The sequence below is a fragment of the Salarias fasciatus genome, chromosome 5 (genome assembly GCF_902148845.1).
Source record: "Salarias fasciatus chromosome 5, fSalaFa1.1, whole genome shotgun sequence".
Classification (NCBI taxonomy): domain Eukaryota; kingdom Metazoa; phylum Chordata; class Actinopteri; order Blenniiformes; family Blenniidae; genus Salarias; species Salarias fasciatus.
This window is the reverse complement of record NC_043749.1, coordinates 11608402-11635760: the sequence shown is the minus strand read 5'-3', so window position 1 is coordinate 11635760 and position 27359 is coordinate 11608402. Positions and strand designations below refer to the sequence as shown.

The 27359-nt window shown below is 42.4% G+C and overlaps 2 protein-coding genes across 6 annotated transcripts; both read left to right on the top strand.

The window, feature by feature from the left end:
• The first annotated feature begins 680 nt into the window (after positions 1-680).
• inavab (innate immunity activator b) lies at positions 681-19012 on the top strand. 3 transcript variants are annotated; one of them, XM_030091371.1, is made up of 10 exons: positions 681-925; positions 6024-6142; positions 8367-8500; positions 9855-9977; positions 10111-10342; positions 10455-10508; positions 10711-11020; positions 16200-16355; positions 16520-17222; positions 17424-19012. In XM_030091371.1, the coding sequence occupies exons 2-10, from the start codon at positions 6088-6090 to the stop codon at positions 17514-17516; spliced, it is 1860 nt and encodes a 619-aa protein (XP_029947231.1). In that variant the 5' UTR covers positions 681-925; positions 6024-6087; the 3' UTR covers positions 17517-19012. The 3 variants fall into 3 exon arrangements, with proteins under 3 accessions (XP_029947231.1, XP_029947232.1, XP_029947230.1); XM_030091372.1 differs by lacking the exon at positions 681-925 and adding an exon at positions 4174-4270 and having other exon boundaries at positions 16203-16355; XM_030091370.1 differs by lacking the exon at positions 681-925 and adding an exon at positions 4176-4270.
• Positions 19013-19867: 855 nt separating this feature from the next.
• Positions 19868-26902, top strand: adipor1a (adiponectin receptor 1a). Of its 3 annotated transcripts, XR_003931468.1 has the most exons (9): positions 19868-19949; positions 22340-22555; positions 22763-22876; positions 24077-24248; positions 24422-24608; positions 24767-24954; positions 25087-25280; positions 25379-25561; positions 25596-26902. XR_003931468.1 is itself a non-coding variant. In XM_030091373.1 (8 exons), exons 2-8 carry the CDS (start codon positions 22409-22411, stop codon positions 25505-25507), a joined length of 1131 nt encoding a protein of 376 aa, XP_029947233.1. In that variant the 5' UTR covers positions 19868-19949; positions 22340-22408; the 3' UTR covers positions 25508-26902. The 3 variants fall into 3 exon arrangements, 2 of the variants coding, with proteins under 2 accessions (XP_029947233.1, XP_029947234.1); XM_030091373.1 differs by having other exon boundaries at positions 25379-26902; XM_030091374.1 differs by lacking the exon at positions 19868-19949 and adding an exon at positions 19984-20111 and having other exon boundaries at positions 25379-26902.
• The last annotated feature ends 457 nt before the right edge of the window (positions 26903-27359 follow it).

The following is a 27359-nucleotide window of genomic DNA, read 5'->3' as shown; positions in this document are numbered from 1 at the left end:
TTTAGTAATGTGTTCAATACCGGCTGAAGCTGGCATGGCGTATGTGCACGTTAACAGAGAGAGTGAGACTTTACTGACCTCTAGTGGACACAAAGGGGTGGCAAAGAAAATGTTGATCTGTTCTCATGCATGCTATGTTTAGCAGATCAGATAAATTCAACAGTTGTGGTACGCACGATAACGCGCATCTTCTCATCTCTATGTTTTTTTTCCGAGCCACCCTTAAACTACCCGTAAGATAAGAAAAGTTATGGGGCGTTCACACGCCGTACCAGTGTCGTAACTTTCATTGTCTTTAGTGGTAACGCTAACGAGGAGCCTCTAAATGTTGCAATAATAACAGTTAAGGACAAATAAGTGAGCGAAGACTTCTTTTAGAGTTGCTGTTATTCATGTTTTTAATTTTTTAACATTAAATAAACTTGAAATGCAAATTAACGACAGTGAATAATGCAAAGTGCCGAACAAAATAAACTAAAGGGAATTAATTTAAGTGTGACTGTGCATAATTGTGACTGTGAAACGTGTTTCAAATATTTGTATTCAAGTTGTATCTTTATCTTTAAACTGCATTCGCATTCAGCATATTATGACTTGGTTGCCATGGTAAATAGTCTTTGTTTTTGGCCCTTCACTTTTTTCCGACAGCCCCTGAAGGCAGCACTGATTTGCTTTACTTTACTAATCTCTCGAAGGCGCTACTCCAGCAAAGATCGCATTTCGGGGATTACAACTTTAGTGGATTGTTTGTGGTCCAGTTTACTGTTACAAGAAAGCCACAGTGGAGGGACTGTGCGACGTGTTGTGCCACTCTGGCGTCAGTGTGAGTGGAAATAAACTTCCAGCTGAAAATCTGGGAGGCTGCGAGCCGATGGATGGTGGATGTCAATGAGACACGATGCTAGCAAGCTAGCAAGTTGCTAAGGTAAGATCTAAAAGCAAGTGGCTCTATAGCTTTACCAGCTTTATGTGTTCTTTGTTCATATTGCGTTCTTGAATTTAATTTTGGATTCCGGTACTTGCAAGTTAAAGGGTGGCTACCATGTGTAGTGAAGGTCTGAAGTGAGCCAGTGAAAGTTAGTAAACTTCGGGGAACTCCTGGAAACTGAGGCCCTGCAGCTTTCTGCAGCTCACTGAGCGGCTGGATGGCACGTTTCTCCACGGTTTTCCTCTCATAAAGTTTAAATTTTACCAGCCACCCTGAACAGCAAGAGAGCTATCATTTTCCACACTGTGTTTAAAGCTGTTTGCTCTGGCATTGCTGCAGGATTTACTTTTTATTTTAGCAGGTGTGTTTTTAGTCGACAGGATCCCCCTATAATCCTATTATAAAGCTAAATCAATAAAACACATATTAGGAAGTGATACAATTAACTTTTGGAAATACTGTTTGCGCGGTGTCTGGTGAGTTTCTATCTTCTATTCAGTTTTCAGAGAATGAACACTGCACGTGTTTTCAAATTTTATTGATGTCAGTTCAGTTTTAATTGAAGGAGAAGTTTGACTTGAAAATAAAAAAACTGTAAATATATACAAACACACAGAGAAGTTGAGAGTGCAACATCCTCATCAGACAGAAATGCACTGCATGCATGTACAGTCACTGCTGTTGTTTGGTTGGGGTTGTGTGCTAGGAGGTAAAATATTACTTTACTGTTCTCCAAATACCTCAATGTCATTTGTGTTTTCCCTTTTCTGGTTTTAAAGGCTATGTTTAAATTATTATTGGGAGCTGGAGGGTTTAGCTCCACTAATCACACCAATTAGACTGGTTAGTTTGTAGTTTCTCTGTGTTGAAATATTTCCACCGTCTACACATTCCTGAATGCTGACCTGAGGGCAAAAGGACAGAAGTGGCTTAACCTCATCCCACCTCGTGCTGACCTGCCAGGGCAGCAATTAATACAAGTCCCTGCTGTGTGTCCTGGTTCTCAGCCACAAGGCCCATCTAAGCTGCAGTGGAGACGTCTCTGTTTTAACAGACACTGATGCTGCTCAGTTTAGCTTTTAGTGTAACATTCAGAAAATACAATGCTGTGTAAATGCTGAAGGCATTTGTGAGGGAAAAAAACCCTTCAGTGTGTGAATTTGATATTACAAAGAAATAAGGCACAGCATTATGTTAGATCATATTTACATGCCAGCTTTTCGGTATATCAAACTATAAAATAAAGACAAAATGTGCAAATAATTAATCACCTTCCACTTTATTACGACCATGGTTCAAACAATGTGAAACTTTATGTTTTCAGAGGATTTACTGCAGATCCAAGAGAATCTCTGTTTACCTTCTGAAATGTGTTTGTAGTGATTAACTGAAACCCCGTGTCACTCCATTACAGCAGAGCCTTTTTGTTTCTGCTGGAGGCTGTCTTGTCAGGAAGCACTGGGGGCAAACGCGTGATCCCCTGCCAGTTGATGGCTCGACGTCGGCAGCGGCAGTCTGGCCGCGCAGACTTATAAAGAGACGCAAGAATATGTGAAGAATTTGTTTAGCCAGCTGCCATGTTGCCTACACAAAGCCTGCTCTCTGTATCCCCGCGGCTCCTGGTTTATATATTCTCACCGTGACATCCACCAACTGGCTGCTGCCACACAGGAGCCATGTCTGCGCTGCAGGGCAGTGGGAAGTGATTCAACTCGTCTTCAAATGAAGTGTGACGGAACTTAAGTAAATACTTCCTGTGTTTTGTTTTATTGACGGAGAGCCACAATACAACTGATGTCCTTCCTGTTCCAAAGTGTCACACTGTACATTTCTGTTTGTATAGTTTCACTTCGCTGTCGTGTTGTTGAGAGAAAAAGCATTGCGATTGGAAAAGGACTCAAAGACGTTCTTAGTTAGATGCTTGTATTGATCAGAAATCACATTGTTATTGCATTAGAACACTGTGGGATAGACATGGTCAGCTGATGTTGCAGCCCTAGTCTCCATGTAGCTCCAACAACAGAGGGTTCAATGTGCGACGCCCCTCATTAGTAACCTCAATAACTTCATTGTGTGGGTGTTGTTGTACCATCCTGCCTGAAACACTTATTAGAACACAGCAGAGACGTCTCTGTGTGTCTTTATGTATGTTTGATGTTCGTAAAGATGGGAAACCAACCAGTAAGACCTTCGTGTCTGTAGCTGGTAAGTGTGAAATGTTTTTCTCAGTCTAAATGTGGAAGCTAAATGAACCAAAACCTTCCAGCTTTTGTCTGTGAAGCTGCTGCTCGCTGGGGGCCTCGTCATTTGAGAGCCCATCCTTGAGCGTCTGGGAATTGCTGGACATTTTTTTTTGCCAGAGCGTCTGAGCACTGACATTCTTGGAAAGCCTAAACGAATATTGAGATTCAGAATGAATGTGAGACATGCGGATACTGAGCAGGTGCTGCCTCCACACCTCTGTAAATCATGGGTACTACCCCGCCACATGTTTCCCTCCTTCTGAAGGGGAGAGGCCACCGAATGCCTTCAGCGCTGGGGACGGTCGGGGGCTGAATGAATCTAGACGAGGAATTTTTAAATTCCACACGAAAATCTGAGCTAATAAACAGATATGTTCATAGTTGCTGATCAATTTTTTTTCTCTTTTTAAACATTCAGGAGGTGGCACTAAGCACTGCAGGCAGAGTGGAAGTCCTACAGTAGTTTACCATTATTTATTATGGCTGCTGTCAGAAAGCAGTAGTCCAAAGAGGCATTAACGGCCATTTATGAAGCCATAAAGTCATTTGAACCTTGGGATGAAAGCAGGATGTTTGGCCTCATTAATCTGAGCTACTCTGGCCCTCAAAGAAGTTACACAGTGAACCGGACTCTTAAACTGCTACACGTTGTTGGTTGAGAGACTTTATTGGGTCCTGTTTAAATCGAATACCAATTCAGTGTAAAATGTGTGGATAGCTTTAACACGAAATTCAAAAATATAGAAATTTTTTTTTTTCACTCGCATTTCTCCCGTTCGGTCCGGTTTCTATCGTCCAGCTCGTACCAGGAGCCGTCGGATAAGGGGATGAAGGGACTCAAAGTGCGGTCATTGTTGTTGACACAGTTTGCGACAGGAGAGCCGAGTTATCCGACACTGCCTCATGAGCCGGGCCCTCTCTGCGGGACGCCACTCCTCCTCTGCAGGCAGCGCTTTTCTCAGTGGGCGAGTCCCTCAGTCCTGTTCAGACGCCTCACAGCTCGGATTCACCGAGTTCTTTTCAAGTCACGGATTCTGAGGCAAACTTTGTCTCCTGGGATTGTTTTTTTTTTTTGTTTTTCCTGTAGGTTTTCTATCAAGTAAGTACCTTTTTCACATTCCTCCCAATTAGCCAAGTGTTATATACTCAATGTAATAGTTTTTGTGAGTTTTTGATTTTCTTTTACTTGTAATTTACTGTTTTCTGATGTAATTTAAATACAAAAACAAAATCACAAAAAAGACAACTCTGATTAAACTTTTCCCCTTCAGATTACAGAAAGTCTCAAACAGCAGAATGTTTGTTTCAACAGCATTGAAACGTAAAGTTTCTATTACACTGAGCAGAACCGATTCAGCACAGATAAAACGCGTCTCACATCAGGCCGTGCAGGTCAACTTGTTTTGATGATAAGATAAAGAATATCTTCAAAGCATCGAACTTCTTGAATAGTTTCCATTCCCTCCCTTCGTCCATGCGTGGAGGAGTGATGGGGGCAGCTTTTTCAGGGAATCTGCGACTTTGACTGATGAGTGGGAAACCCTGAAACTGGATGAAGGAAATGTGAAAGTTGTAGATTTTTTTTTTTTTTCCCACGCCGTGTGTGGCTGAAGAAAATTATTCTCTGATCAATCAATAGTTAATGATTAGTGTAATGCAGTGATACATGCAATTAATAATTTACCGACCAGTGTGTATATAATAACGGAGTGACGAAGTGAAAAATTACTTCTTGATCATCAGTAATTGACATTTATCTCAACAGTAAGTTTATCAAAGTATCTGTTTGATGTTTGCTTTTCATCATTTGACCACCAGTGTGTTTTAAACCGCCGTGTGAAGGTTGATGGTGTGTATATAATGCGATAAGCATGAGGCTGTACAGCTGCGGAGTTTCTCCCGCTGTCGCTGTCAAGCGCGGACGCAGCTCGTGGTTACGTTTAGTTCCCGTAACGCCGTCGGTTTGCGCGCTGAATGATGTTATTGTTGTAGCGTGCTGCGCATCAGCTGGTTGGCCTTAATGCTGCCCGTGAATAGGAGGTGCGAAGATTCTAGCTGAAGTCATATGAGCCTGATGGAGGATGTGTGACATGTTCATGTCGCGTTCGGGACCATGCATTTCACAAATACCTGCCTGGCCTCTGCAGCTGTTGTCGGGCTAAATGCTGCATTCAGTGAAGCTCTGATATGTTTCAGCTAAAGGCTTCATCTCACGCCGTTTGTTCCTCAAACCTGTCACTGCTGGGAACCTTTTTTTTTTTTTTTTTAATTGAGTTAAATTGAAACTCCTCCCGTGTGCGCTGGAATGCAACCACCAACACATTCCTGCGCTCGGTTGGTTAATAATCAAACCACCAAGCCTCCCGGTCTTGGTTTTTCACACCCAGTCGATACACGGCTCACACATCGGGAGCCTCTTATCAGCGGGAATGCGATCGTGTCCCGTGTGTCATCACAGATGTAGCAAACAGGCGGTCACAGGAAGCACCCGAGACTTGGCAACGAGCGTGTGTACTCACACTGAGAGAGACTATGACTACACCTGTCTGTGAGGTCAAGGAGCCAAGTCACACCTGAATCACTGAGGCGACCTGATTATGTATGAGTGTGTTTCTGTTGGCGCTGTCCGCCTGTACATTTAAACCAACAGCATTAACTCATGTTGCTTCCTTGTTTTCCCCTATTATTTCATCAACTTTCATCCAATGTTTGTTAAAACTTTACAGGTTATAACAGGTCATTAAATATTACTGAGAATAATTGTGCAAACATAATATACTCTTTTTTTTTTTAATTTTCCCTGAAATTCAATTTGAAATATGATTGAAATGATGTAAAATCGTGTTTTGCAGGACATGGTGTGACGCAATCATCTGCTTTTACTGAACAACAGCAACAGGAAGTCGACCTGCCGACATGGAAGTCAACGGAGAGATCAGCGACACGGACAGCGGCATCATCCTTCACTCCGGTAACACACTTTTCATCAACCATAGTGAGCGTTTTGGGATGTTTAAGAGGAACTGCAGTTTCTGCACACTTTATTCAAATGACAATACAAATGAAATGACTACCTTTGATAACTCGGGTAATATTTTAAAAGCGTTCCTCCTTCCTTCTTTGTGCCGTTGCAGAAGTTCGTGCAGGATCATGCACGCACTAGACAGGTGCGCTGAAAATGTGACGTTCGGTGTGACTCGCTGCCTGATCTGTGCTGTACACAATGTACAGTCATCATAATAAAAAATAAAGACTCGTCTGATTTAGGATTGCGCAACAACCCACGTTGTCGTTCTTATCATCAACTGTTTGAAACAAGGTCATAATCGGTGCTGAAGAGCAACCTCCACCACGTGTTTTTTTTCTTTTCTTTTCACACTTGATTCTTCGTTGTCAAAACCCGTCACAGCGGTGTGTGGTCTGCAGAAATCTCTTTTAAAACCACACCACCTTTTTTTTTTTTTTTTTTTTTTTTTACTTTTCAGCTTTGACTATGACGGCTGTCTTACACCCACGAACCCAGTTTAATGTTATGAAACTGGTTAAGTCCGGACTTGATCGAGGAAAAACTGTACCTTTTCTTTCAGATTTTTTTTTTAAACAATTGAAAGACAGAAAGAGTTCTCTGGTTTTCTATCCAGCCGTCTTTACAATCAGTTTGTCAACCTACAAATGTCAATTAATCATTTTAAGTGTCAACTTTGTTCTTTCTTGAACTTTTTTTCAGCACGTTGTTTCCAACGTTGCCTCGGCCTGCTCCAGAGGTCATGAAGTGTGTTTGTCCAGGCCTGGTGGTATTTTCCTCCGCTCGCCGGTGTTTGCCGATTTGCTCCGGCCTCGCTGACATTCCTTGCGCCTTAATTGAGCCACGTGACTCGTCTGCGCCATACAATGAGAAAGTGTCGGCCCGCGGAGAATGGGGGGGATTGTGACTGCAGGAAGAGGGATTCCTGCTCCATTGTAGCACTGTCACACTTCTTTGCTGTCGCCTAAGATGTTTGTCAGCACCTGCAGGGACTCTGTTAATAATCTCTGAAGGTATGTGGCGCTCAATGCCTCCTGCCTGAAGCCACGCCCACAGGTCCGAGACTAATCTTAATGTTATTAGTCACCCTGGCGACAGACTGAGCCAGTCAAACACGGAAATTTGTTCACAGAAACCAAGATCCCGATTCTGATTTAGTTGTTTTGGCTTCACTAAAGAAAACAGATTTAAAAACAAAAGGTCTTTTTTTTTTTTTCTTTTCTTGACTTCTAGAGATAATCTTTAAAATTAATATGAACCTGAACCGAGTTTTGTGTGGCGAATATTTGTGATGTCGGGTCAGATAGTTTGCAAAAAGTGATAAAAACCATTTTTAAAGAACATATATAGAAGTAGAATCATTAAAGTTTCAACATCGGTTTTAATCCCACAGATGACGCATCGAAATGTCGACACAACATTCAACTCCTGTTTATCCTCCCATGTGCACGATGGGTTTTGTTGTTGTGTTGGATCCGATTTCAAATGATATAATTACCTGTACACAATCATTATGCATAGCTGCACATAGATTTGTCTCCCGGGTATAATTGAGCGCCATTTAGAGGCACCAAAAATAGCCGAAGAGCCGAAGCAACGCCTCTCGCTCACATCAGCACAAACCGAACACGTCAGGCTTCACAAAGGCCAGGATTTAGCTTTTTGTTTGAACATTTAAGGTGCAGCCAGCAAACCAGTTGATGAGTTATGTTGAAATTCAACTCAAAATGTGGAAATATTTTTGAGGCCCAGTGTTTCAGTTGTGATTTCCCGCCAATTTATTTCCTTATTTTATAAATAATGACATTGAAATTTGGATTTCCATGAGCTGTGCTCTAAAGCCAGTTGTAGACACTTTGTCAGCAATAATACACTCTGTTGTCTAAAATAAAATTGGGAGGATGTGCAGAATTTCAGCATAAACTGCAGCGATTTGCATAAAACCATCACAGAACCTCTTTGGTAAATCTTCTAATCAATGTATCAAACTACTGTTATTGATTTCGATGTTTCCTGTTCTGTCACTGAATGATCTGTTTTCCCGTCAGTTTTGGTTTGACTCATGTTTCCTCATAGACTTTCGTTCTGACTGCTCAACAGTTACATTTGAGTCATACTATCTGAAATTGGTTTGTGTTTTTCTTAATCCTTCCTCTGTGGTCTGCCGTAGGCTCCGACAGCCCGATGACCAACACGAAGGACGTGACCACACACACGCGCGCCATGAAGCTCAAGCACCAGGAGCTCCAGGCCAAGCTGGATCGCTGCTTACTGGAACTGAAGAAACTCTGCATCCGAGAAGCCGTAAGACATGAAAATCTGTTGATAAGATTAACTGGCATCGGGGAAGGTGTGGTTTCAGCTGACAAGCAAGCAAAGCATTAAAAAAAAAAAAAAAAATCTATAGCGCCTGAAAATGCTGTCAAAAATTCACAGACTCAGTTCAGGTTGTTAATTCTGGTCTAGAGTAGAAACGTGGGGTTAATGTTTGTGAATCTTTATCAAAATATAAAGAAGTGATTGTATAGCAAAGAGAAACTACCGTTTATTTACGCGATCCGTTTGTATTCAAGTGAATCCTGTTTGTCGCTTTACGTCTGAAACTTCACAACAAAGAAAACATAAACTGCACATTAAAGTCTGAGCAGACCTTGATGCAGTTAAAGCAGGCAATTGTGGTTGAATTAAGCAAACGGTTACAAACTGTACTCTCCCTATTACAGATGATTCAGCCTCTTATTTTGTGAAGGTTCATTTGCTCTGTGATAAGGCTGGAGCCGCCTGCACAGCACATTTGTTGCGTTTTTAGTTTCGTCTCTGTCTGCAAGGCTTTAACGTCATTCAGAAATCGCCGAAGAGGAAAGAAAGTCGCTCTTAACCCTACCAGCAGTCTTCATTTAACCCCTTTCTACCACCTCCTTTTTTGGTTTATGATGTTCTAGTGTTTCTATAGGTATAGATTCAGCCATTAAGAGTCTTTTCTGACCCTCCTGAGTGACTCAGAGGCTGAAAACCTTCCACCTGGAGTGGTTTCCAAACTGGACACGCTCTCAGATGTGGGTGTGTTGCTGCCGTGCGTCAGCGCTTCAGGGTGAAAATCCCAGGACTGATCATTCTTTCCTGTTGACAATTGGGATGGGCACTCCTGTCGGGACATGCTTAGGTGAACCAGCGCGAGTCATGATACCTTCCCCTTCTCTCTGGGACAAAAGAATCCGTCAGCTCACCGGTTTTACGTCCATGAAGGTGACTGGACCTCAGCGAGTCAAAGGAACAGTCTTACTGGACTTGTCCTCTAATTAAATCGACAGCAGTGTGTTGTTGTGATCGGGATCAGTGTGGTCGTAGATGCATGATACGTCGAGAAAGAGTAGCCCCAAAGAATGTGTGGTGAAAGGAAATCTGTGTGCAAATCTCAACATTATGCAACCATTTCTTTGAACCTGTGTGTCTGAACTTGCAAGCAGAGCAAGAAAACGCTCGTCAGATCAAATCTGAGCGGCTCGGGTAAAGTTTATTTGAAAAAAGCAAACTGAGCACATTCATGAGTGTTGATTCAAGTTCCATTTTCACCAAGCCTGCCTGCCCACAGTAAAATAAATGTTCTTTTCACCTGTTCTGTTAGATTTTAATGGGTTTTCTTGACGCTGTTGTTCAGGAGCTGACGGGCCGTTTGTCAGAAGATTACCCTCTGCTGCCCGGAGAGAAACGTCCACAGATCCGTCAACGTGTTGGAGCTGCGTTTAAACTGGAAGAGCAAAACATACCTCAAGGAGCAGAGGTACGGGCGCCGCCTGCAAGCTGAATAACGGAATCATTTTCTGTCTCGCACAATGCATAAAATGAAAGGCCGTGCATTCTCTCACAAGTCACACCGTTGCCTCTTTCTGCCTCCCCTAACAAAACCTCCACAGGACTCAGAGCTGAGTTTAGTCGACGCTGACCTGGCGCTCCAGATGAAGATCTACGAAGCTGCGAGGAAGCTCTGCGAAGAGCCCCACCTGAGCAAAGCCGTGAGGAAGAGCCGGCAGCGGCAGCGCAAACAAGAGGAGAAGAAACTGAAGCAGCTGCAGGAGATGGCCTTCCAGCTGCGGCTGGAGCACGGCCGATCGTCACCACTACCCGCCTTCAACATGGCTCAGCAAGGTGAGAAGCACCAGGAGTCTTTGCTTTTCTTTTTATAAAGTCAGAGCTCTTTATTGAGCTGTTATTTTGCTTCATCTCACATACCGAACGTCTTTCTGCTTCATTCTTTCAGATCTTGGCACATCTGATGACAGCTCTCTATCTGATTCTGTTGTGCAAGACGAAGGTACGACTGAACTTGTCTCAGTTTGTTCAAGTCAAGGCAGTCTGTCAGTGAGATTTAGCGCCAAGGCCAGCTTTTTCTACCGATAGACCAGTAATGTTCAGCTTTGATATCGAAGGTAGATATAATCTGATGAGCAATGTGTTTTGACTCAGGAATATGTTATCAAACACACACACAGCGTGCTCTCTCTTATATTCCTCAGAAGTCACCAGCCAGTCTTCACAGCCGTCCTCAGGACCTCTTTATCCAGCCGAGAGGGATCCTGTCCAGTCCTCCTGTGCGTCCTCTCACTCCTGCGTGGACGGCTCCTCCTTCTCCTCTCCCCCCGTGACCCCGCAGTCGCTGCCCTTCACCCCGACCCACTCTCCCCACCCGAGCCTGGAGCTGAAGCTGAGCTTAAACTCCAGCCCCGCTCACGACCCGCCGCCCATCCAGCACTCTCCCTGGAGCGAGTCGAGCCTCGACCAGCCGTACCAGAGGAGCAAGAAGACGCGCTCCTCCAGCAAGACCAGGTAAAGCAAAAACCATCCATCACGACTCCTGTTGGTCAACTGTGTGGCGAAAGCGAGCTGGGTGGTGAACTCTTCTAGCATAACATTGTCCACCCTTAAATTACCTTGTGTGACTACAGTCTGGTCCAATAATATTTGGACATTGATGCAAGTACACCATTCTAGTGGAGCTGAAATTAACCTTTATACATGTCCAAACTATGCAGATTTTCTGCTTTAATTTCAGGTAATTTATGTCTAGTTCAGTTGCACGTGTCGTCAAACATTTCAAAAGCCAAAAGTTATTTAGACAAACTTTGAAAAAAGAAAGAAAAAAAAAAACACTCATGTTAATATTAAGTTGCAAATCCTCTGCATTTGTGAGAAATCTGTAGATATAACTGAATGCTAGGTTCCATCCCTGGTGATGCTTTGGCAGTAATTCCTATACAGTGCACCAGATTTTCTTCTAAGTGTCCTGAAATGAAAGCAGAACAGCTGTACTGTTTGGACATCTTTAGTGTTTAATGTAAGAAAATAATGTTTTTGTATAGAGCGCAAAAAAAAAGTTAACTAGACCTATCTCCTAATATTAATGGACTTCATTGTTGTTTTAGGCCAAAATTTCCGTTCAGTTTATCAAATCCATCTCCTTCACCGCTCTCTTCCTCGTCAGAGCCAGTAGGGCCAGGGTTTCCCAGGAGGTGTCGGTGATGTTCAGCGATGAGCAACACCGCCACCTGCCTCCACAGCCGCGCTCCGGCACTCGGCTTCGGAGCCAACTCAGATTTACAGTCTGACATTCCTAATGAGAGGCTGACACAGAGGAGTAATTCAGGATTTACTGCACCGTCGGCTCCTGCTCCCCGGCACGCCCGTGGTCATATATTTTATGTGTCATAGATTCACGTTGTGCATGTTTACACAATTCACCAGTGATGACAGCCACAGTCTGTCAGATTAGATCATCTTTATTTAACAGTGTACATTGTTTGTCATGGTCAGATGTTTATCTGTTTTATTTAGTTTGTCGCGGTGTCTGAAGTTTTTTTTTTTTTAGAACTTTCTCTGGTTATTACGGTGGCCCTGAGGTGCAAAACACAACGGCAAATCAGAAAACACAACACAAAAAGAGAAAACACAACAGCAAAAGAGAAAACAAAACGCAAAAAGAGAAAACACAACGCAAAAAGAGAAAACACAACGCCAAATCAGAAAACACAACGCCAAATCAGAAAACACAACACAAAAAGAGAAAACACAACAGCAAAAGAGAAAACAAAACGCAAAAAGAGAAAACACAACGCCAAATCAGAAAACACAACACAAAAAGAGAAAACACAACGCAAAAAGAGAAAACACAACGCCAAATCAGAAAACACAACGCCAAATCAGAAAACACAACACAAAAAGAGAAAACACAACAGCAAAAGAGAAAACAAAACGCAAAAAGAGAAAACACAACACACAAAGAGAAAACACAACGCCAAAAGAGAAAACACAACGCCAAATCAGAAAACACAACACAAAAAGAGAAAACACAACAGCAAAAGAGAAAACACAACACAAAAAGAGAAAACACAACGGCAAATCAGAAAACGGAAATCGGGTGCATCAGTCTTCTTCTTCTAATGATTTCCGGCAGGCTGGTCGCTTGTTTAGCGCAATGCTGCCCCTTCAGGTTAAGTAGTGGGTGACATCAGTCGTCGCTGATTGGACGAAAGAACTGGTCTGTCCTTTGAACCGGAAAGAGTCACAGTTCGCCACTAATCCAATGCTTCTGATCCTTAAGATGCAGTAAAAAACGCCTGTTTTTTTAATAAAATGCCGTAAAAAACGTGCGTTTTAAACCAGCAAGACGCGCGATTTTTACGGCGTTTTATAAGATGTTAATAAGCTCTGCCCTCTGAAAAACACAGCCAATAAGTTTAATTTTTCTGAAGCCAATCAGCAGAGAGCACAGCGACGCCAAAACAATGGATCCAAGACACTTGCCAGCTCCTCTGCTCGAGGAAATGACTGAAATTCAGAGGATTAGAATATCGATTTGCACGAATTATAATCACCGTGGCTGAAAACGCTGTGCTGAAAACGTGTGGGTAGTATAAAAAAGCAAAAACAAAACAAAACAAACACACCCTTGATCATCCATATCTGTACATGTTTATATATATTATAGCTCCAGTTATATTTTAATAGTATTAGTGTTATATTGTAGATCTGTTGTATATCCAGTTCAATGTTTTCTTTTTGATTTCGATTACTTATTCTTTATTTGCCAATGTCCTCATTTATTTGCACCCGTAGATAAATAGTCTATTCTGTTCTATATGAGGCACAGATCTGCTCATAACTGGGTAAAATTCAGATTTTTTTTTTCTGACAGACAAAACAGTTTGCTGTTGAAGGTTTCGTTTCAGACTGGTCTTAGGAATTGTGCAGAGACTACATGCTTGTCAACATGAGGCCAGCTCAGAAGAGTTGGTTGATGACAGGAGAATTGTTTTATAAGGCTGTATTTAGTGACAGTTGTGTTTAAAACTGCAACAGGGTCAGATTAAATCAGTACTGGCTTCTCCCTACATGTAGATGATACCGGCTCCACCTTACCTTTGGCTCTTCAACTGCAGTCAGACTGAAGTGTGTTTCCATAAAGGACCCTCTTAATGTACTGTGTCACAGTGCAGAATTGTCTGGATTGAAGTTCATGATAATCACCATGTAAAATGTTCAAAATACCACCACGTACAACCTTTACATCTCCATTACCACTACTTAAAAAGGAATGCCAAATGCAAAAACACTGCTGTGCTTGTGTTGAGCAAGAACCAGTGAATTCAGACAAATGGGTGTGAAAACTGTTTTTATTGGAAAGGACATCAACACCACTAGTTGTTGAGTTACTCCTGTGTAGCGCTGGGTTCTCAGGGTCTGGACCAGCAGAGAGACCCGCTGCAGGAACGTCTGAAGCCCTGGCTCTGCTGTGCTGCTGAGAGGCCAATTCAGCCTCATTCAGCCTGCTTCATCTTCAAGGAACTGCAGGTTCAGACGCCGCTCCTCCTGATGGACATGCCGTTCATCACGATGCAGCTCCCAGCTCACCTGAAGCCTGGATTTCTCTCAGGGGCTCCGTCAGGTCTGGTTGGTGCTCCAGCCTCCTCCTGGTTTAAAAGCAAAGGGGGAAAAAGAGCAGTTCAGCAAGGCACTGCCACCCACACCCACACCCTGCATCCACCCATCAGACCCTGTGGTGGCAGCTGGTGGAGACGATTTTGGACAGTAACATTGCTGGAGATAATTCCCAGGGTGTAAATGCAGAGTGTGGCTGATCAGATGATGGCTCTGCACTTCTGTAATGGATTAAATATTATCTATTGTCCTTTGTCCAGCAGTTTTTGCTACTTCACTAGTTTGTGTTCACTGTAACACTGGATGAGAGACAGCTGTTCAGCATAAACATCCACAGTTCACAGAGCAAACTGGAGCTGCAGAAACAGCAGCAGAGATTTATTTCAGTGCTCTGCATCAACAGTACTGCACACTGGGCCCTGGATCCAGCTGGAGCAGCAGTGGTGAACGTATCTATGTGATACTTGACAGAATTCTGCTTGATAGAATACCAGTATAGATGCTGAATTGTTTCCTGAATTATCTACAGTATGAACAAAGCTGCTGCTCACCTCCCAGCTGCTGGAGCTTCATAACACAGGAGAGTCCGGCTGGAGGTGGATGCTCCATCCTGACGACGCTACATCTCTCTCCTCCACCCCTGGGCCCAGAGGAGGACGACTCCTGTCCTCCTGCAGAAACGTTACACAAACCACATGCAACAATGCTACATGGCTGGGTGCAAAGCTATCTAGCCTAGCCGCGTGCTAATGCTAACCAGCTAGCGCGCTGCGTGGATACACTTTTAAGACAAAAACCTCAGATTTCAGTGGTGGATAACGGCATGGTAACACTGGTGGTTGTACAGTTCAGAGTATTAAAACTTACCATCACCTCCATCTCCGCCTCAGTCCACACAGCCTCTCCTCAGTTTCTTGCATTTTGTGCGGTGCTGACCGGGTCTGGAGCCGATAGAGAGCAGTCACTCCGAGACGACGGTGGTTTTGTTTTTCCTTTTTTTCCCATTTGCGGTGATTTTTTCCCCCACTTTTATCCATTTCTAACGGCACCGTTCGGTTCCGTTGAACCTCCTCTGCAGTGATGGAAAGCAGCCGCTGCTCCTCCGGTGAAGACCGGTGTTCAGTAGACTTTTTGGAAAGGTTTGCGTTGCTGTCGCGGTGAGACCGGTGGAACAGATCGTCACAGATGGCTCGCTGCTTCGCAGGCTAGAACGCCGCATATCCGATCCGAACTGACCAGACCTGAACCGTACCGAAACTGTGGAAACGAGGCTTTACTGGCGAATTGTGACTCTTTCCGGTTCAAAGGACAGACCAGTTCTTTCGTCCAATCAGCGACGACTGATGTCACCCAGTACTTAACCTGAAGGGGCAGCATTGCGCTAAACAAGCGTACAGCCTGCCGGAAATCATTAGAAGAAGAAGACTGATGTCACCCGATTTCCGTTTTCTCTTTTGCCGTTGTGTTTTCTCTTTTTGTGTTGTGTTTTCTGATTTGGCGTTGTGTTTTCTCTTTTTGCGTTTTGTTTTCTCTTTTGCTGTTGTGTTTTGTCTTTTTGCGTTGTGTTTTCTCTTTTTGTGTTGTGTTTTCTGATTTGGCGTTGTGTTTTCTCTTTTTGCGTTTTGTTTTCTCTTTTGCTGTTGTGTTTTGTCTTTTTGCGTTGTGTTTTCTCTTTTTGTGTTGTGTTTTCTGATTTGGCGTTGTGTTTTCTCTTTGTGTGTTGTGTTTTCTGATTTGGCGTTGTGTTTTCTCTTTTTGCGTTTTGTTTTCTCTTTTGCTGTTGTGTTTTCTCTTTTTGTGTTGTGTTTTCTGATTTGGCGTTGTGTTTTCTGATTTGGCGTTGTGTTTTCTCTTTTTGCGTTTTGTTTTCTCTTTTGCTGTTGTGTTTTCTCTTTTTGTGTTGTGTTTTCTGATTTGCCGTTGTGTTTTGCACCTCAGGGCCACCGTAGGTTATAGCTGTTTGTTGGGAAAATAGCAAGCTTGCCCCACATACGCATTGTATTGCTGATGTTTATAAAAAAAACAAACACTATGCCCGTATTTGACATGCTTTTTGGTTGTGTGTTTTCAGCAGTCCGGCCAAAACTGAGCTGTTGCCACCGTTGGAGGTTTGCTTGGCACAATCTGCTCTGCCAGTCCAACTGTCTCATCTGAAGCTGAGTCGCTCCCAGTCCAACAGCACGCCCTCCACACCAGAGATGCGTGTCCACAGACAGCTCTCTCTCAGGTAGACACACACACACACACACACACACACACACACAGTATTATGAGAAACTGCTTGTGTGGTGCATAAAGTTATCAGCAAATCGTTTATTAGTTCAACAGTGTTCATTTGCAGTGGAGTCTTGTTCTCATGTTTACCTTCTGTATGTGATGTTGTCTGCACAGGCTGTCCAATCCTGACTCTCCCTTCGAAAGGGACCGAGGTCGCAGCAGAGGTCCCAGGAGGCGGCTCACTGATTTTGCTGTAGCTTACCCAGAGACGCTCTCTCCCACTGTGAACTATGGAAACCCTGCTAATTCTGAGGACAGCAACTCGGAACACTCGTTTTCGTCATACAACAGCTCGCCATGTCAGGAACTGCCCTGTGATTCACCCAGACAGTACCAGCCTGCGGTCCCTGTCGCCAGCCCGGCTGGCAGCGTCGGACCTCAGGCCTTCTCGCCGACTGGCTTTTACCATCATCCTAGGCACCGCTCCAGCCCCAGGATCCAGAACGCCTATTACCATGAGGAAATGGTCTACCCACCTGACATGGACATGGGACGCTGCTATGCACCCCAGCTGGCCCCTTGCTCCGCTAACAGATATGAGTACTGGTATAAAGAGAGCGCTGTCGCCCACCAGAGAGCGCCGAGGCCTTTGCCCCCCGACGTCAGACTCACCCCTCCGGCAAAGTGGGACCATCCACACTACCGCTCCGGCGGTCTCCCGCGGCAAGTCGTGAACGAACAGCTGAAGTCGTGGCACCGGCGCAGTCAGCTCAAAGCGCCCAGGACTCGCTCTCTTGACAGGCAGGGAGCGGTCAGGATGAAAAGCATGGGGGTCCGGGAGTCACCCTGCTACCAGCAGCAGCGGTACCATGACCAGGTAGGCTGAGAAAACCACCTGGAAATCTTCATTCTGTATATAATGGGAAGGAAAACCACAAAACTTGCATTATGCAAACTTATTTACAACATTCTTTCTCCGACTCTTTCTTTTTTTATGTGACAAAGGGAGCAGTTGTGTGCCCTTTCCACTGAATCAGCTGATTTTAACACCGTTTCTTTCTCTCTTGCTGACTTTCAGGTTATTCAAAGAGGGGTTGTCCGCAGAGCTGTAGACGACACTCAGACATGCTGGGTTATAGAAGACGGCTCTCACTTTGCAAGTCAGTTGTAACGACAGAGAAACCCGGACGCTGCGACTTTCCAATCGATCCAAACCGAAGCAGTGAGAACAGTGAGTTTCATTAACCGTTGATGATCATAAGAGTTTTTTTTTTTACTACGATCGTTTTGAGCACACAGAGCAGGGTTGAAAAGAAGAAAAACTGGAATGTCTTACTGTTTAAATCAGTGTAATAAAACTCAAACTGAGGCCTCAATCAGACTCGGCAACGCTGACTGCAGTGCAGTTGAAGGGCGACTGTAAAGTGAACCTGTTGTTCTGTCATCTGTATATAATTGTATACACATCAAGCATTTCACTGGATGCTTGTGGAAAAAGTAGAAAAGTAGTAATTTTAATACATAAATGCTGCCAGCTCAGTAGAAATTAGTCTCATCACAGGGATGTTTATCATAAACTACTTCAGTATTTTCTTGTGATGCACAAATACATTGATAGTTTGCAGAATGTTTAAAGAGCTCCTAGCAGGAAATGTACACTAATTTGTTTGTTGTAGTTAAAAAATGGAAAAAAATGTGAATGTTTTACAGAGTAACTTTTCTTTTGAGACATTGTTAAAATTAGATGAATAAATTGCTTTTTGTCAAAACAAATGTGGTCGCCTGTAGTTGAAAACTCACTGCCAGAAAAAAAAAGAACAAGTTGTTGTGGGGGTGAACCTGAACTTTTTGCATTTTTTTAGGTGTAAAATCAAACATTTCCACTATGAAGGAAATAAATTACTGTATAATGATGTAAATCAGTCAGACAAGGTACCAATGATGTTGGCGTCACTGAACCATTACGTTGATGAACTGCTTGGATTCTTGAGCTAAAGTGTGTCCTCAGTAATGTCTGAACCATTTGGGGGGGGGGTCAACTTTTCTTGTTTTTGTACTTTTAATGTCTGTGGCTTTGCCAGTGAAACTTGAATGACTAACAGACTTATCCAGCAAGTCGAAACCAGACGTGAACATGCTCGCATGGCGAGCAGACTGAGATCAGCGCAGAGTCACCTGGTGCGTGGCAGCTAATTAGCAAAGTGAAATGTAAATGTCCTGAGCTTTACCTACATCTTCGTCTGGGTTGACATCAGACCACAGAGGATGAGAGTCTCGCCTCTCTCAAACAACATAGAATCATGTGGAAGAGAGGGTCAATCACTGCAAATTCAGTTACATGTGCACACTGTCTGGTTGCTCATCGGGATCTATTTATGTGTTTATTTATTGCCTTTTGCGTCATTGGACCCATGAAAAGTCAGACTTTGACTAAAAACTGACTTGGACCAGAGTTTGCAAAGTAAATCCAAAGTTTCTTTTTATATACGAAAGGAACAGACTGCAATCATGTTACCCATTGTGCCTCCTATATTACTGTTCTGTTACTGTATTGATATTTATCATCTACAGTAGTTTACATGGATGTATTTTATTATATTGCTGTTTTCTTTTTTATCTGTGAAAATGTTCTTTCCCTGTGGAAGCAAATAAAGAATATTGTTTGGATGTTGAATTTTATTTACTTGTTTCCTATACTGCACCACTGTGTAAGCTTTATTGATTTCTTCTTTCTGGGCATTATTTTAGTACCACTGCAATCATAAAGAATGCTGCTTTGCTTTCATCGGTTACTGTGGCACATCTTTTAAAGATTCATCCATGTTTCTGATATTCTTGGAGCGTTTGGGATGTCCTTCATGACACAGCCTGAGCAGCTGAGGCTAAGTCACCGCAGTGATTAAACAACAACCTCCTTGTTACAAGCTTGCTTGTGTGCTAACTTCTCAACCACCACTGTCCCCTAGTAACTTGGTCTTTGTAGATTTTAATAAAAGCCTACTTGATGAAAGCAGCTGCTTTATTTTAACTACAGAGAAAACGGGAAACGGCCATGTCCTCATATGCAACAAAGCAATCCGTTATTTAATTCAAGTTATGAGAGACATTGAAAACTAAAGCGAGTGGTGCTGGCTCTGTATTGCCCAACAGTAGTTAACAACATTCTGCTTTATCCAGCTCAGGGTCATAAAGTGATGAAATTAATCCCGGCTGAGTAACAGTGAATTAAAAGAGGTGACCAATTAATCAGAGGACAAACAGATTGAATTTCCAAGTGACAAGTAAACCTCAAATACGTGGTTTGGACCAGAGAAAAGACGTCCTTGGAGAGAACACAAAAGAAACTCCATGCGTGCCCAAACTCCAACCATTACACCATTGTTCTGAATATCGGAGTCATTGTTCACGTTGAGGATTCTTTATGTGAAGGATCCATATGAACAAAGGAGGATTTCGCTTTGTTTTCAAATTTTGAGCTTTTGTTTTGAAAGAAAAAAACAGCTCCACGTTCACTTCCGGTAAAGAGTGCTGGACTTCCGGACAGAGTTGTCTTTCGCACATTGATAAATAATTCACCTTCCTGGTTCGGACGACATCTCGCCAGGTAACTTTTGTCTGTTTCACGGAGCTGTCGTCGCGGGGGTTGTCTGGGCTTCTCATGTTTGCCACGTTGTTGTTGTGAAGACTTTGGCGTCGCTGTCAGCAAGTTAAGAGACTAACTGCCTCCCGGTTCAGCGGCAGCTTTAGCAGCGCTACTAGCTACAAGGTAACGCTAGCAACCTGATTAATGGGAGCCACCCGACAGCGGCTGGTCACTCAGCTCCAGCGCTGATCCAGGTGTTTGGGTTCACGTCTGCTTCCTGGGAAGTGTTCGGAGCCCGGCTGCCGTGCTGGATCGAGCGTTGTATCGGATGCGCTTGTTTACCTTTTGTACTCCGTGTTCCGTCTGACGCGGAGCGGCTAACCCCGCCGTCAACATCCGTCTGACTGCAACTTGTTTTAAAGGATTCATTCTCGCTGTCAGCCTCAGATCTGCATCATAAATCTTTATTCCGCCTCAAAGCTCCTGTTTTACGCAATCGCGAGTGCTGATTGATCATTTTATCCCCGCGATACAGATGTGTGTAAGTTTTTCTTTTGTTCTCTTGCTGTCAGTGTTTGATCCAGGAAACGGAGATTTCAAAGGATTAATCTCCTGCCATTTTATAGCGACAGACAGATAAATGTTCAGCTCCAGTAACAAACAATTACACCATAAATTCCCATTATTAAATTGTACTACCCTGCTTTGCTCATTGCCATCACTGCATGGCCCTCTGTGCATTATAGTCTTTGTCTGTAATAACAGTCTGTGAGGGCAATTTTACAGCATTACTCAATCTTGATAATAATCATTTCTAATTTTTGTGTTTCACTGTAAAGGATTTCTATACAATCTATTTTATAGGAGAAGGGAAAAGCAGCATTTAAAGATTTCAGAATATCCATTAATTAGAAATAAATAACACATGTGACAGCCTCTGCCCATTCATATTTTTTTAGCAATGCATAATGTTGGATTTGTGGATACTTTTCCTGTTTTGTTGGATAATTGTCATCATAGATATTGATTGGATCATAAGTTATTTCAATGCCACTGCAAACATTGTGGTGGAATAAATCTGTTTTTTTTTTATTTGCATAGTGTTTACATGATACATATTAGGTTTCAGACTTGAAATGCACTGATTTACAATGCAAACAGGCCAGTCGAGGCCTTGTTAAACCAGTAAAGCATCCAGCACCTAACTAACATATCTTCACAAATGTTAATTTAATTTTGAAGCTAATTTACATCACATTCTGATGATAGTAGTTCATTTATACATCATATGATGCAAACTGCTGTCTTTTAAGCACTTAAAACACAACATTAAAAGCATTAAATAGGTATATATCACCTTTCCAAGTGAGTTTGCTTAACAGATTATACATTGTCGTTCTTCACTTCTTTCAATGCGGTAGCTGATGTGTTATTGTATTCATCAATGCCTGTGCCTAAAACCCCGTCTGTTTATAGAGCAACCTACTGCCAGCGATGCACCACAGGGTTAGAGTTGCAAATGAGGGCAATCAAAGCATTGATACATGTGTTTCCCCTGGAGAGCCAAGCTATGCTGGAGAGCCTATAAGGTGCTGTGATTACAGAACAGATCTAACAAATATTAAATCCTCACAGAAAACATTTTTAATGCAACTTTTTATTAGTGAACACCTGAAATTTTTTTTATCAAATGATACTGCAAATGTGATAAAGTAAGAATTATTGACACTTAGCAATAGAATATTCACAGCTATGAAACAAGGGTATTCCAGATAATGGTTCACACTATATAGTACATGTGTAAGTTCGTGCACTATACAACACCAGAAACTGTAGGATGAGGATGGGCAACTCTGGACTTTGAGCCAGAAGGCCAGATTGTGAGCGAGCACATCAAGTACAGTGAGGTGTGAGAATTATGACGGCTAATTTGATGGAAAGGACTAACTGTGTCTAATTTTAATTGATATGCATGAATTACATTTTTTTGTTTGCCTTGATGTACACAAAGTATTTTAGTTCTGTTTTCTTTGTTTTGTGTTTTTGCAGTAATTTCATTGATGTCTGATTTAGATGTATTCAAAATGACCATCTCGACGCCATTATCTCTGAAACCACAGATTTGAATTATTTTTGGAAATTCGCTTATGTGTGACAAACAATATGGCCTTCATGTGGCCCGTGGGCCACCCGTTGAGATACCTAGTCCTAAGCCTTTCAATTACTTATGATGGCTCCTGTTTCAGTACCAGGTTTCGGGTGACACCCTGCTCTGCAGCAGCAGTTGTAGTAAACCTCAACCTGGCTGGACACATTCAGCGCCTTTTTAAATATCTCTGCAAATAAGACACTTTTGTGAAAATGCATCAGTATGCTCTGTAGAAAATCTGATTGTTATTCTGTTTCCTCAGGAGAAAGTTGAAGTGTACCATCTGAAGCAGCACACAGAGACAGTGAGTGGGTCATCAGGTAGTCTCCCTATGTCAGGCCGAAACGGGTCTGCCAGTGATGCAGACTGCCGGATCTCTGAGGACTGCCATGTCCCAGATGTTGAGCTGATGGAACTTGGGCCGCTGCTGGAGGAGGGAGGGGCGCGGCAGGCGGCGTCCAAAGGCCTCCATTCAGAGGTAGCGCTGTTTCCCCACACAGACACTACAAGCCCATGGTAGTTTCTGCATTCAGTGCCTGGATTTTGAAGGGTTTCTTTTTTCTTTTTTTTTTACACTGAAGGGAGATCTGACCTCTCTGTTCTGCAGCACAGAGATATATTTTGCTCACAAAAGAAGGTGGTTGTGTCTCAGTAAATTCACTTTCCTCTCATGCTCGATTTAAAGGGAGCCGCGATGCTGGCCGACGAGGAGGAGGAGGACGATGAGGTGGGAGAGGTGTTGACCTTACCTCTTCAGGCTCACCATGCAATGGAGAAGATGGAAGAGTTTGTACACAAGGTAGGTTTTTTCAGTGCAGTAAACAATAATTCTGGATTTTGTGTGTTTTGTTCTTGTATAGATAGTACCATTGATACTTTAAATCACCATAAATCCAGACTCAACTGTCCTGTGTTTATTTTAGTGTTCTGATCTGGAATGATACGTGAGACCAGAGTAAGAAGCCCGTTCTTTAGCATCATGATCAATTTAAGAATGATTTAATCACAAATTCAGTTTGAGAAGAGATAACAGCTGTAAATTATCCTCTAATCATTCTTATAAAACCAAGTATTGTTGTTAAAAAGTTAGTTTATTTAACGTTGACAATGTGAGAAACCAGAAAAGCCTTTCAGTGACAGAGCGCCGGTTTCTCCTAATCATTGTGATTAAATTCAATAAGTCTTTTTGCATCAATTAAAAAGGAACAGTGTTGAACTGATGCACGTCTAGGGTTAATTTTCTGGGACTGAACATCAGATTTAAGTGTAGTTTAAGTCACTCAAATGTCACTGAGCAACAGTGACTGACGTGTAAATTGTTAGCAAGCTCACAATACAAATATTGTTCTAGATTAAAAGACAGCATGTCTCTATACGTTTTTATAATACAAAACAGATGTGGCATATTTGCTATACAGTAAAACCTAAGAGAATATATGGAATTTTGACAGCTCCAAATGTAGTTTCAAACAAGTAAAACAATGTCATTGTGGATGAAACTGTAATCATTTATTATTTTTCCTCCTCAGTACTTAAGTTTGTATTTTTCATATCTTGTCCTTTAGTTATTTTATATTATTTAATTGTCTTGTTAAAGATTTTTATTCCTCCATCTTCCTCTCAGTTTGAATAATTACAGTCTACCTTTTTAATGCCTTGAGTTCCGTTCATATATTTGGTTTCTCTTTTGTCTTGTGACAAATCTTTTGTCAGTCCACCTGTGAAGCACTATAGATTGTACCAACTTGAATTCAAAGTGCTGTTTGAATAAAGTTTGATTGACAGTGGTAAGATATTGTCGGAGATGTGCAAAGCTGTAGAGTTTATGAATATGAAGTGTACATCTGAAATGAAAACAGTTATGAAGTTTAAGAAAATTGATGTTTTATCATTTTTGTTACGTCTTTCCAGCAGTGTTTAGCAGTGATAGAGATGGCCTGATCTCACCCATTTTCAGTTACTGAGCCGAGTTTAAGTGAAAGTTATTCTTGCTCTTCAGGTCTGGGAGGGCCGCTGGAGAGTCATCCCCTTCCACGTCCTGCCAGAGTGGCTCAAGGACAACGATTACCTCCTGCATGGCCACCGGCCCCCGATGCCCTCGTTCCGCGCCTGTTTTGGAAGCATCTTCAGAATTCACACCGAGACAGGAAACATCTGGACCCACCTCTTAGGTGACCATGAAGACTTTCCTAGGCATCACTTGGTTTAATAACCGAGTGGCAAATTGTTTTACAGAGTTATTGCGGAGACTTCTGGTGTCTGTCCTATTTTTTTTTTCCCTGTCGAAACCACAGCTGTGGACTGGGAAAATAAACAGAGTTGTTGTTTTCTTCCCCCCCCTCAGGGTTAATCTTGTTCCTCTGTCTGGGCACGTTAACCATGCTGAGGCCCAACATGTACTTTATGGCCCCGCTGCAAGAGAAAGTTGTGTTCGGGATGTTCTTCCTGGGAGCTGTGCTGTGCCTCAGCTTCTCCTGGCTGTTTCATACCGTCTACTGCCACTCCGAGAAAGTCTCTCGGACGTTCTCCAAGTAAGAGTCTCCTCCTGTCAGGCCGCATTCAGCGCATACTTCCTCTGCGCGTCGTAAAGCAATCACCTGCGGCTTTCACAAATCTTTAAAGTTTACTCACGCACAGAAAAATGTCTTTCTGTATCAACCTAGTGTTTCTGTGCCTCCTCTCTCCTCAGGCTTGACTACTCGGGCATTGCCCTCCTAATCATGGGCTCCTTCGTGCCCTGGCTGTACTACTCCTTCTACTGTTCCCCTCAGCCTCGACTTATCTACCTCACCATAGTTTGTGTCCTCGGCATCGCAGCAATCATAGTGGCTCAGTGGGATCGCTTTTCCACGCCGCGACACCGCCCTACGAGAGCAGGTATGCACCAGCTGAAGACCACTTGTTGGGTTTTTTTGTCACTACTTTTGCTGTGGGGATAATTTCCCTACTGCGTGGCAAACACTGATAGCGTTCCGAGTATAACTCATGTTTGTTTGTGTTTTTTTGTAGGTGTCTTCATGGGTCTTGGACTCAGTGGCATTGTCCCCACCATGCACTTCACCATCGAGGAGGGCTTCGTTAAGGCCACCACGGTGGGACAGATGGGCTGGTTCTACCTGATGGGTGCCATGTACATCACCGGCGCCGGTCTGTACGCAGCCAGAATCCCCGAGCGCTATTTCCCTGGCAAGTGTGACATCTGGGTAAGGACTCCATGAATATTACCAGCCTAAACAGTTTGAGTGGATGTAAGCACACCATTAAAACTGTGATAACTCATACATTATTTTCTTTTCTTTAGTTCCATTCTCATCAGATTTTTCACGTTCTGGTCGTGGCCGCAGCGTTCATCCATTTCTACGGAGTTTCCAACCTCCAGGAGTTTCGATACGGCCTAGAGGGAGGATGCACAGATGACTCTCTACTCTGAGAAGCTTGACTGTGACTTATACTTTTTTACAGCCCATTAAACACACACATGCACACACACACACACACACACACACACACACACATATACACACAAAATGCTGCTGGAACTCAAATTTAGTCACTTCTCGCTACTTCTGTACTTCTGATTTGCTAACTTCTTGTTTGGGTTTTATTGTCTTTCTGCTTTGGCTTTTATTGCTCCAGTAAAGTAGCATCAACTAGCCATAGTGCAGTGGAGGGAACAGACACTACTTCTTACTACGATCATATTACAGCTAAGGAAGAAAGGGGATTCTGACCAAACATTTGCGTTCCTGAAACCATAGTATCCTCTTTTGAGTTCTGTTACAGTTACCGTTTTGCACAAAGAGTGAGAAGAGTATTTGTCGGGCCGTAGCAGAGAGCACACACTGTAAAGCGTTCTCATTCCCACCTCCCAGTTTCCACACAGGTCAGAGGATGAATGTACCGTCTGCCATGAATTTGATAAAGAGAGATCCCAGGGTCATTCAGGTGCTCGACAACTCGTAGTAGACGCACAGATGACGGTGCCCATATTATATAGAAACAAATGTGTTTTGTGGACAGAAGTCACCTCCTTTTTTTTCTCCCCTCCATCAATCTGTGTCGTCAGTCCTCGTTCATCTCTCAGCTAATTTACAGCGGACTGTCATAACACCACAAATACCTACTCAGCAATAAACTATAAGTTGCACTTTGAAGAACAATTCGAATACCGCAATCTAAAGTTACATTTGATGGAGGTGACTTTTTGAGATCTGTTCAGGGATTACAGATGAAGAACAGACTATTGGCTTGTGTATTGATCCGTGCTGTCCCTATTAAATATAACGATAAAATAAATGAATTCATGTTAGTACTCTGTAGGTCACATACAGGTGTGTCTGGAAAACACAATCATTATTTCATTTGTTGGTTTGCTGGGAATTTGTTTGCTTTTTCTTTCTTTCTTTCTTTTTTTTTCCTGAAATCTATAGAAGTTTCTTTACATTTGGCACATTACTTCAGGTCCCAAACAGATTACTGACTGGCACATAAAAACTGTGGGTGCTCACGGAAAAATATGTCGGTTTGATCCAGGTTAGACTGAGATGTTAAAAATGTGGAATAAGAACTACCCAGCCATTATTTATCAATCAGAACATCTAGAATTAGTTTCTGCAGTGATAGTTCTCAACCTCCGCACAATGTACAGATCTGCATTGGAGAAAATTCTTTGAGTTTATTTTTATTTTATTGTATTTTAGTTAGATTTTTTTTTTCCCTTTAGTGCTAGACTTAAGATGAAATGAGAGGTGTAAATATCCGATGCACCTTAGCAAATACTATTAAAGAAATTAAGTACTTTAAATTACTGTCAGAGGTTTAAAAATTGTATGATTCATATAAACTTTTAGTATTCCTGTGCCTTAGGCCAATGGAAATGTTTTTAAATACTATGGCCTATCTTAACAGTCAAGGAAGCGTAAAGATTTTCCAGATGTTGACTTTTCTTGTTTTCCTTGCGGTATATGAAAAAAATAATAAAATTATATATATATATATATATATATATATATATATATACATATATATATATATATATATATATATATATATATATATATATATATATATATATAAATAAATTGAATCTGCAAAGTTCCATTGATAGGTTGTATGATCTGCTGTTTAAGACTCCTTTTTCTAGATGAACTTATTCAAGCTTTATTACGAAAACTAAAATGATGTGTGTATTCTTGACTTTGTGTTATGTCCTGTGCAGAAAGTGATAAATCATACATTTCGCTGAAATGTAAATCTAAATATTTATTAATGGTAATCTTGGA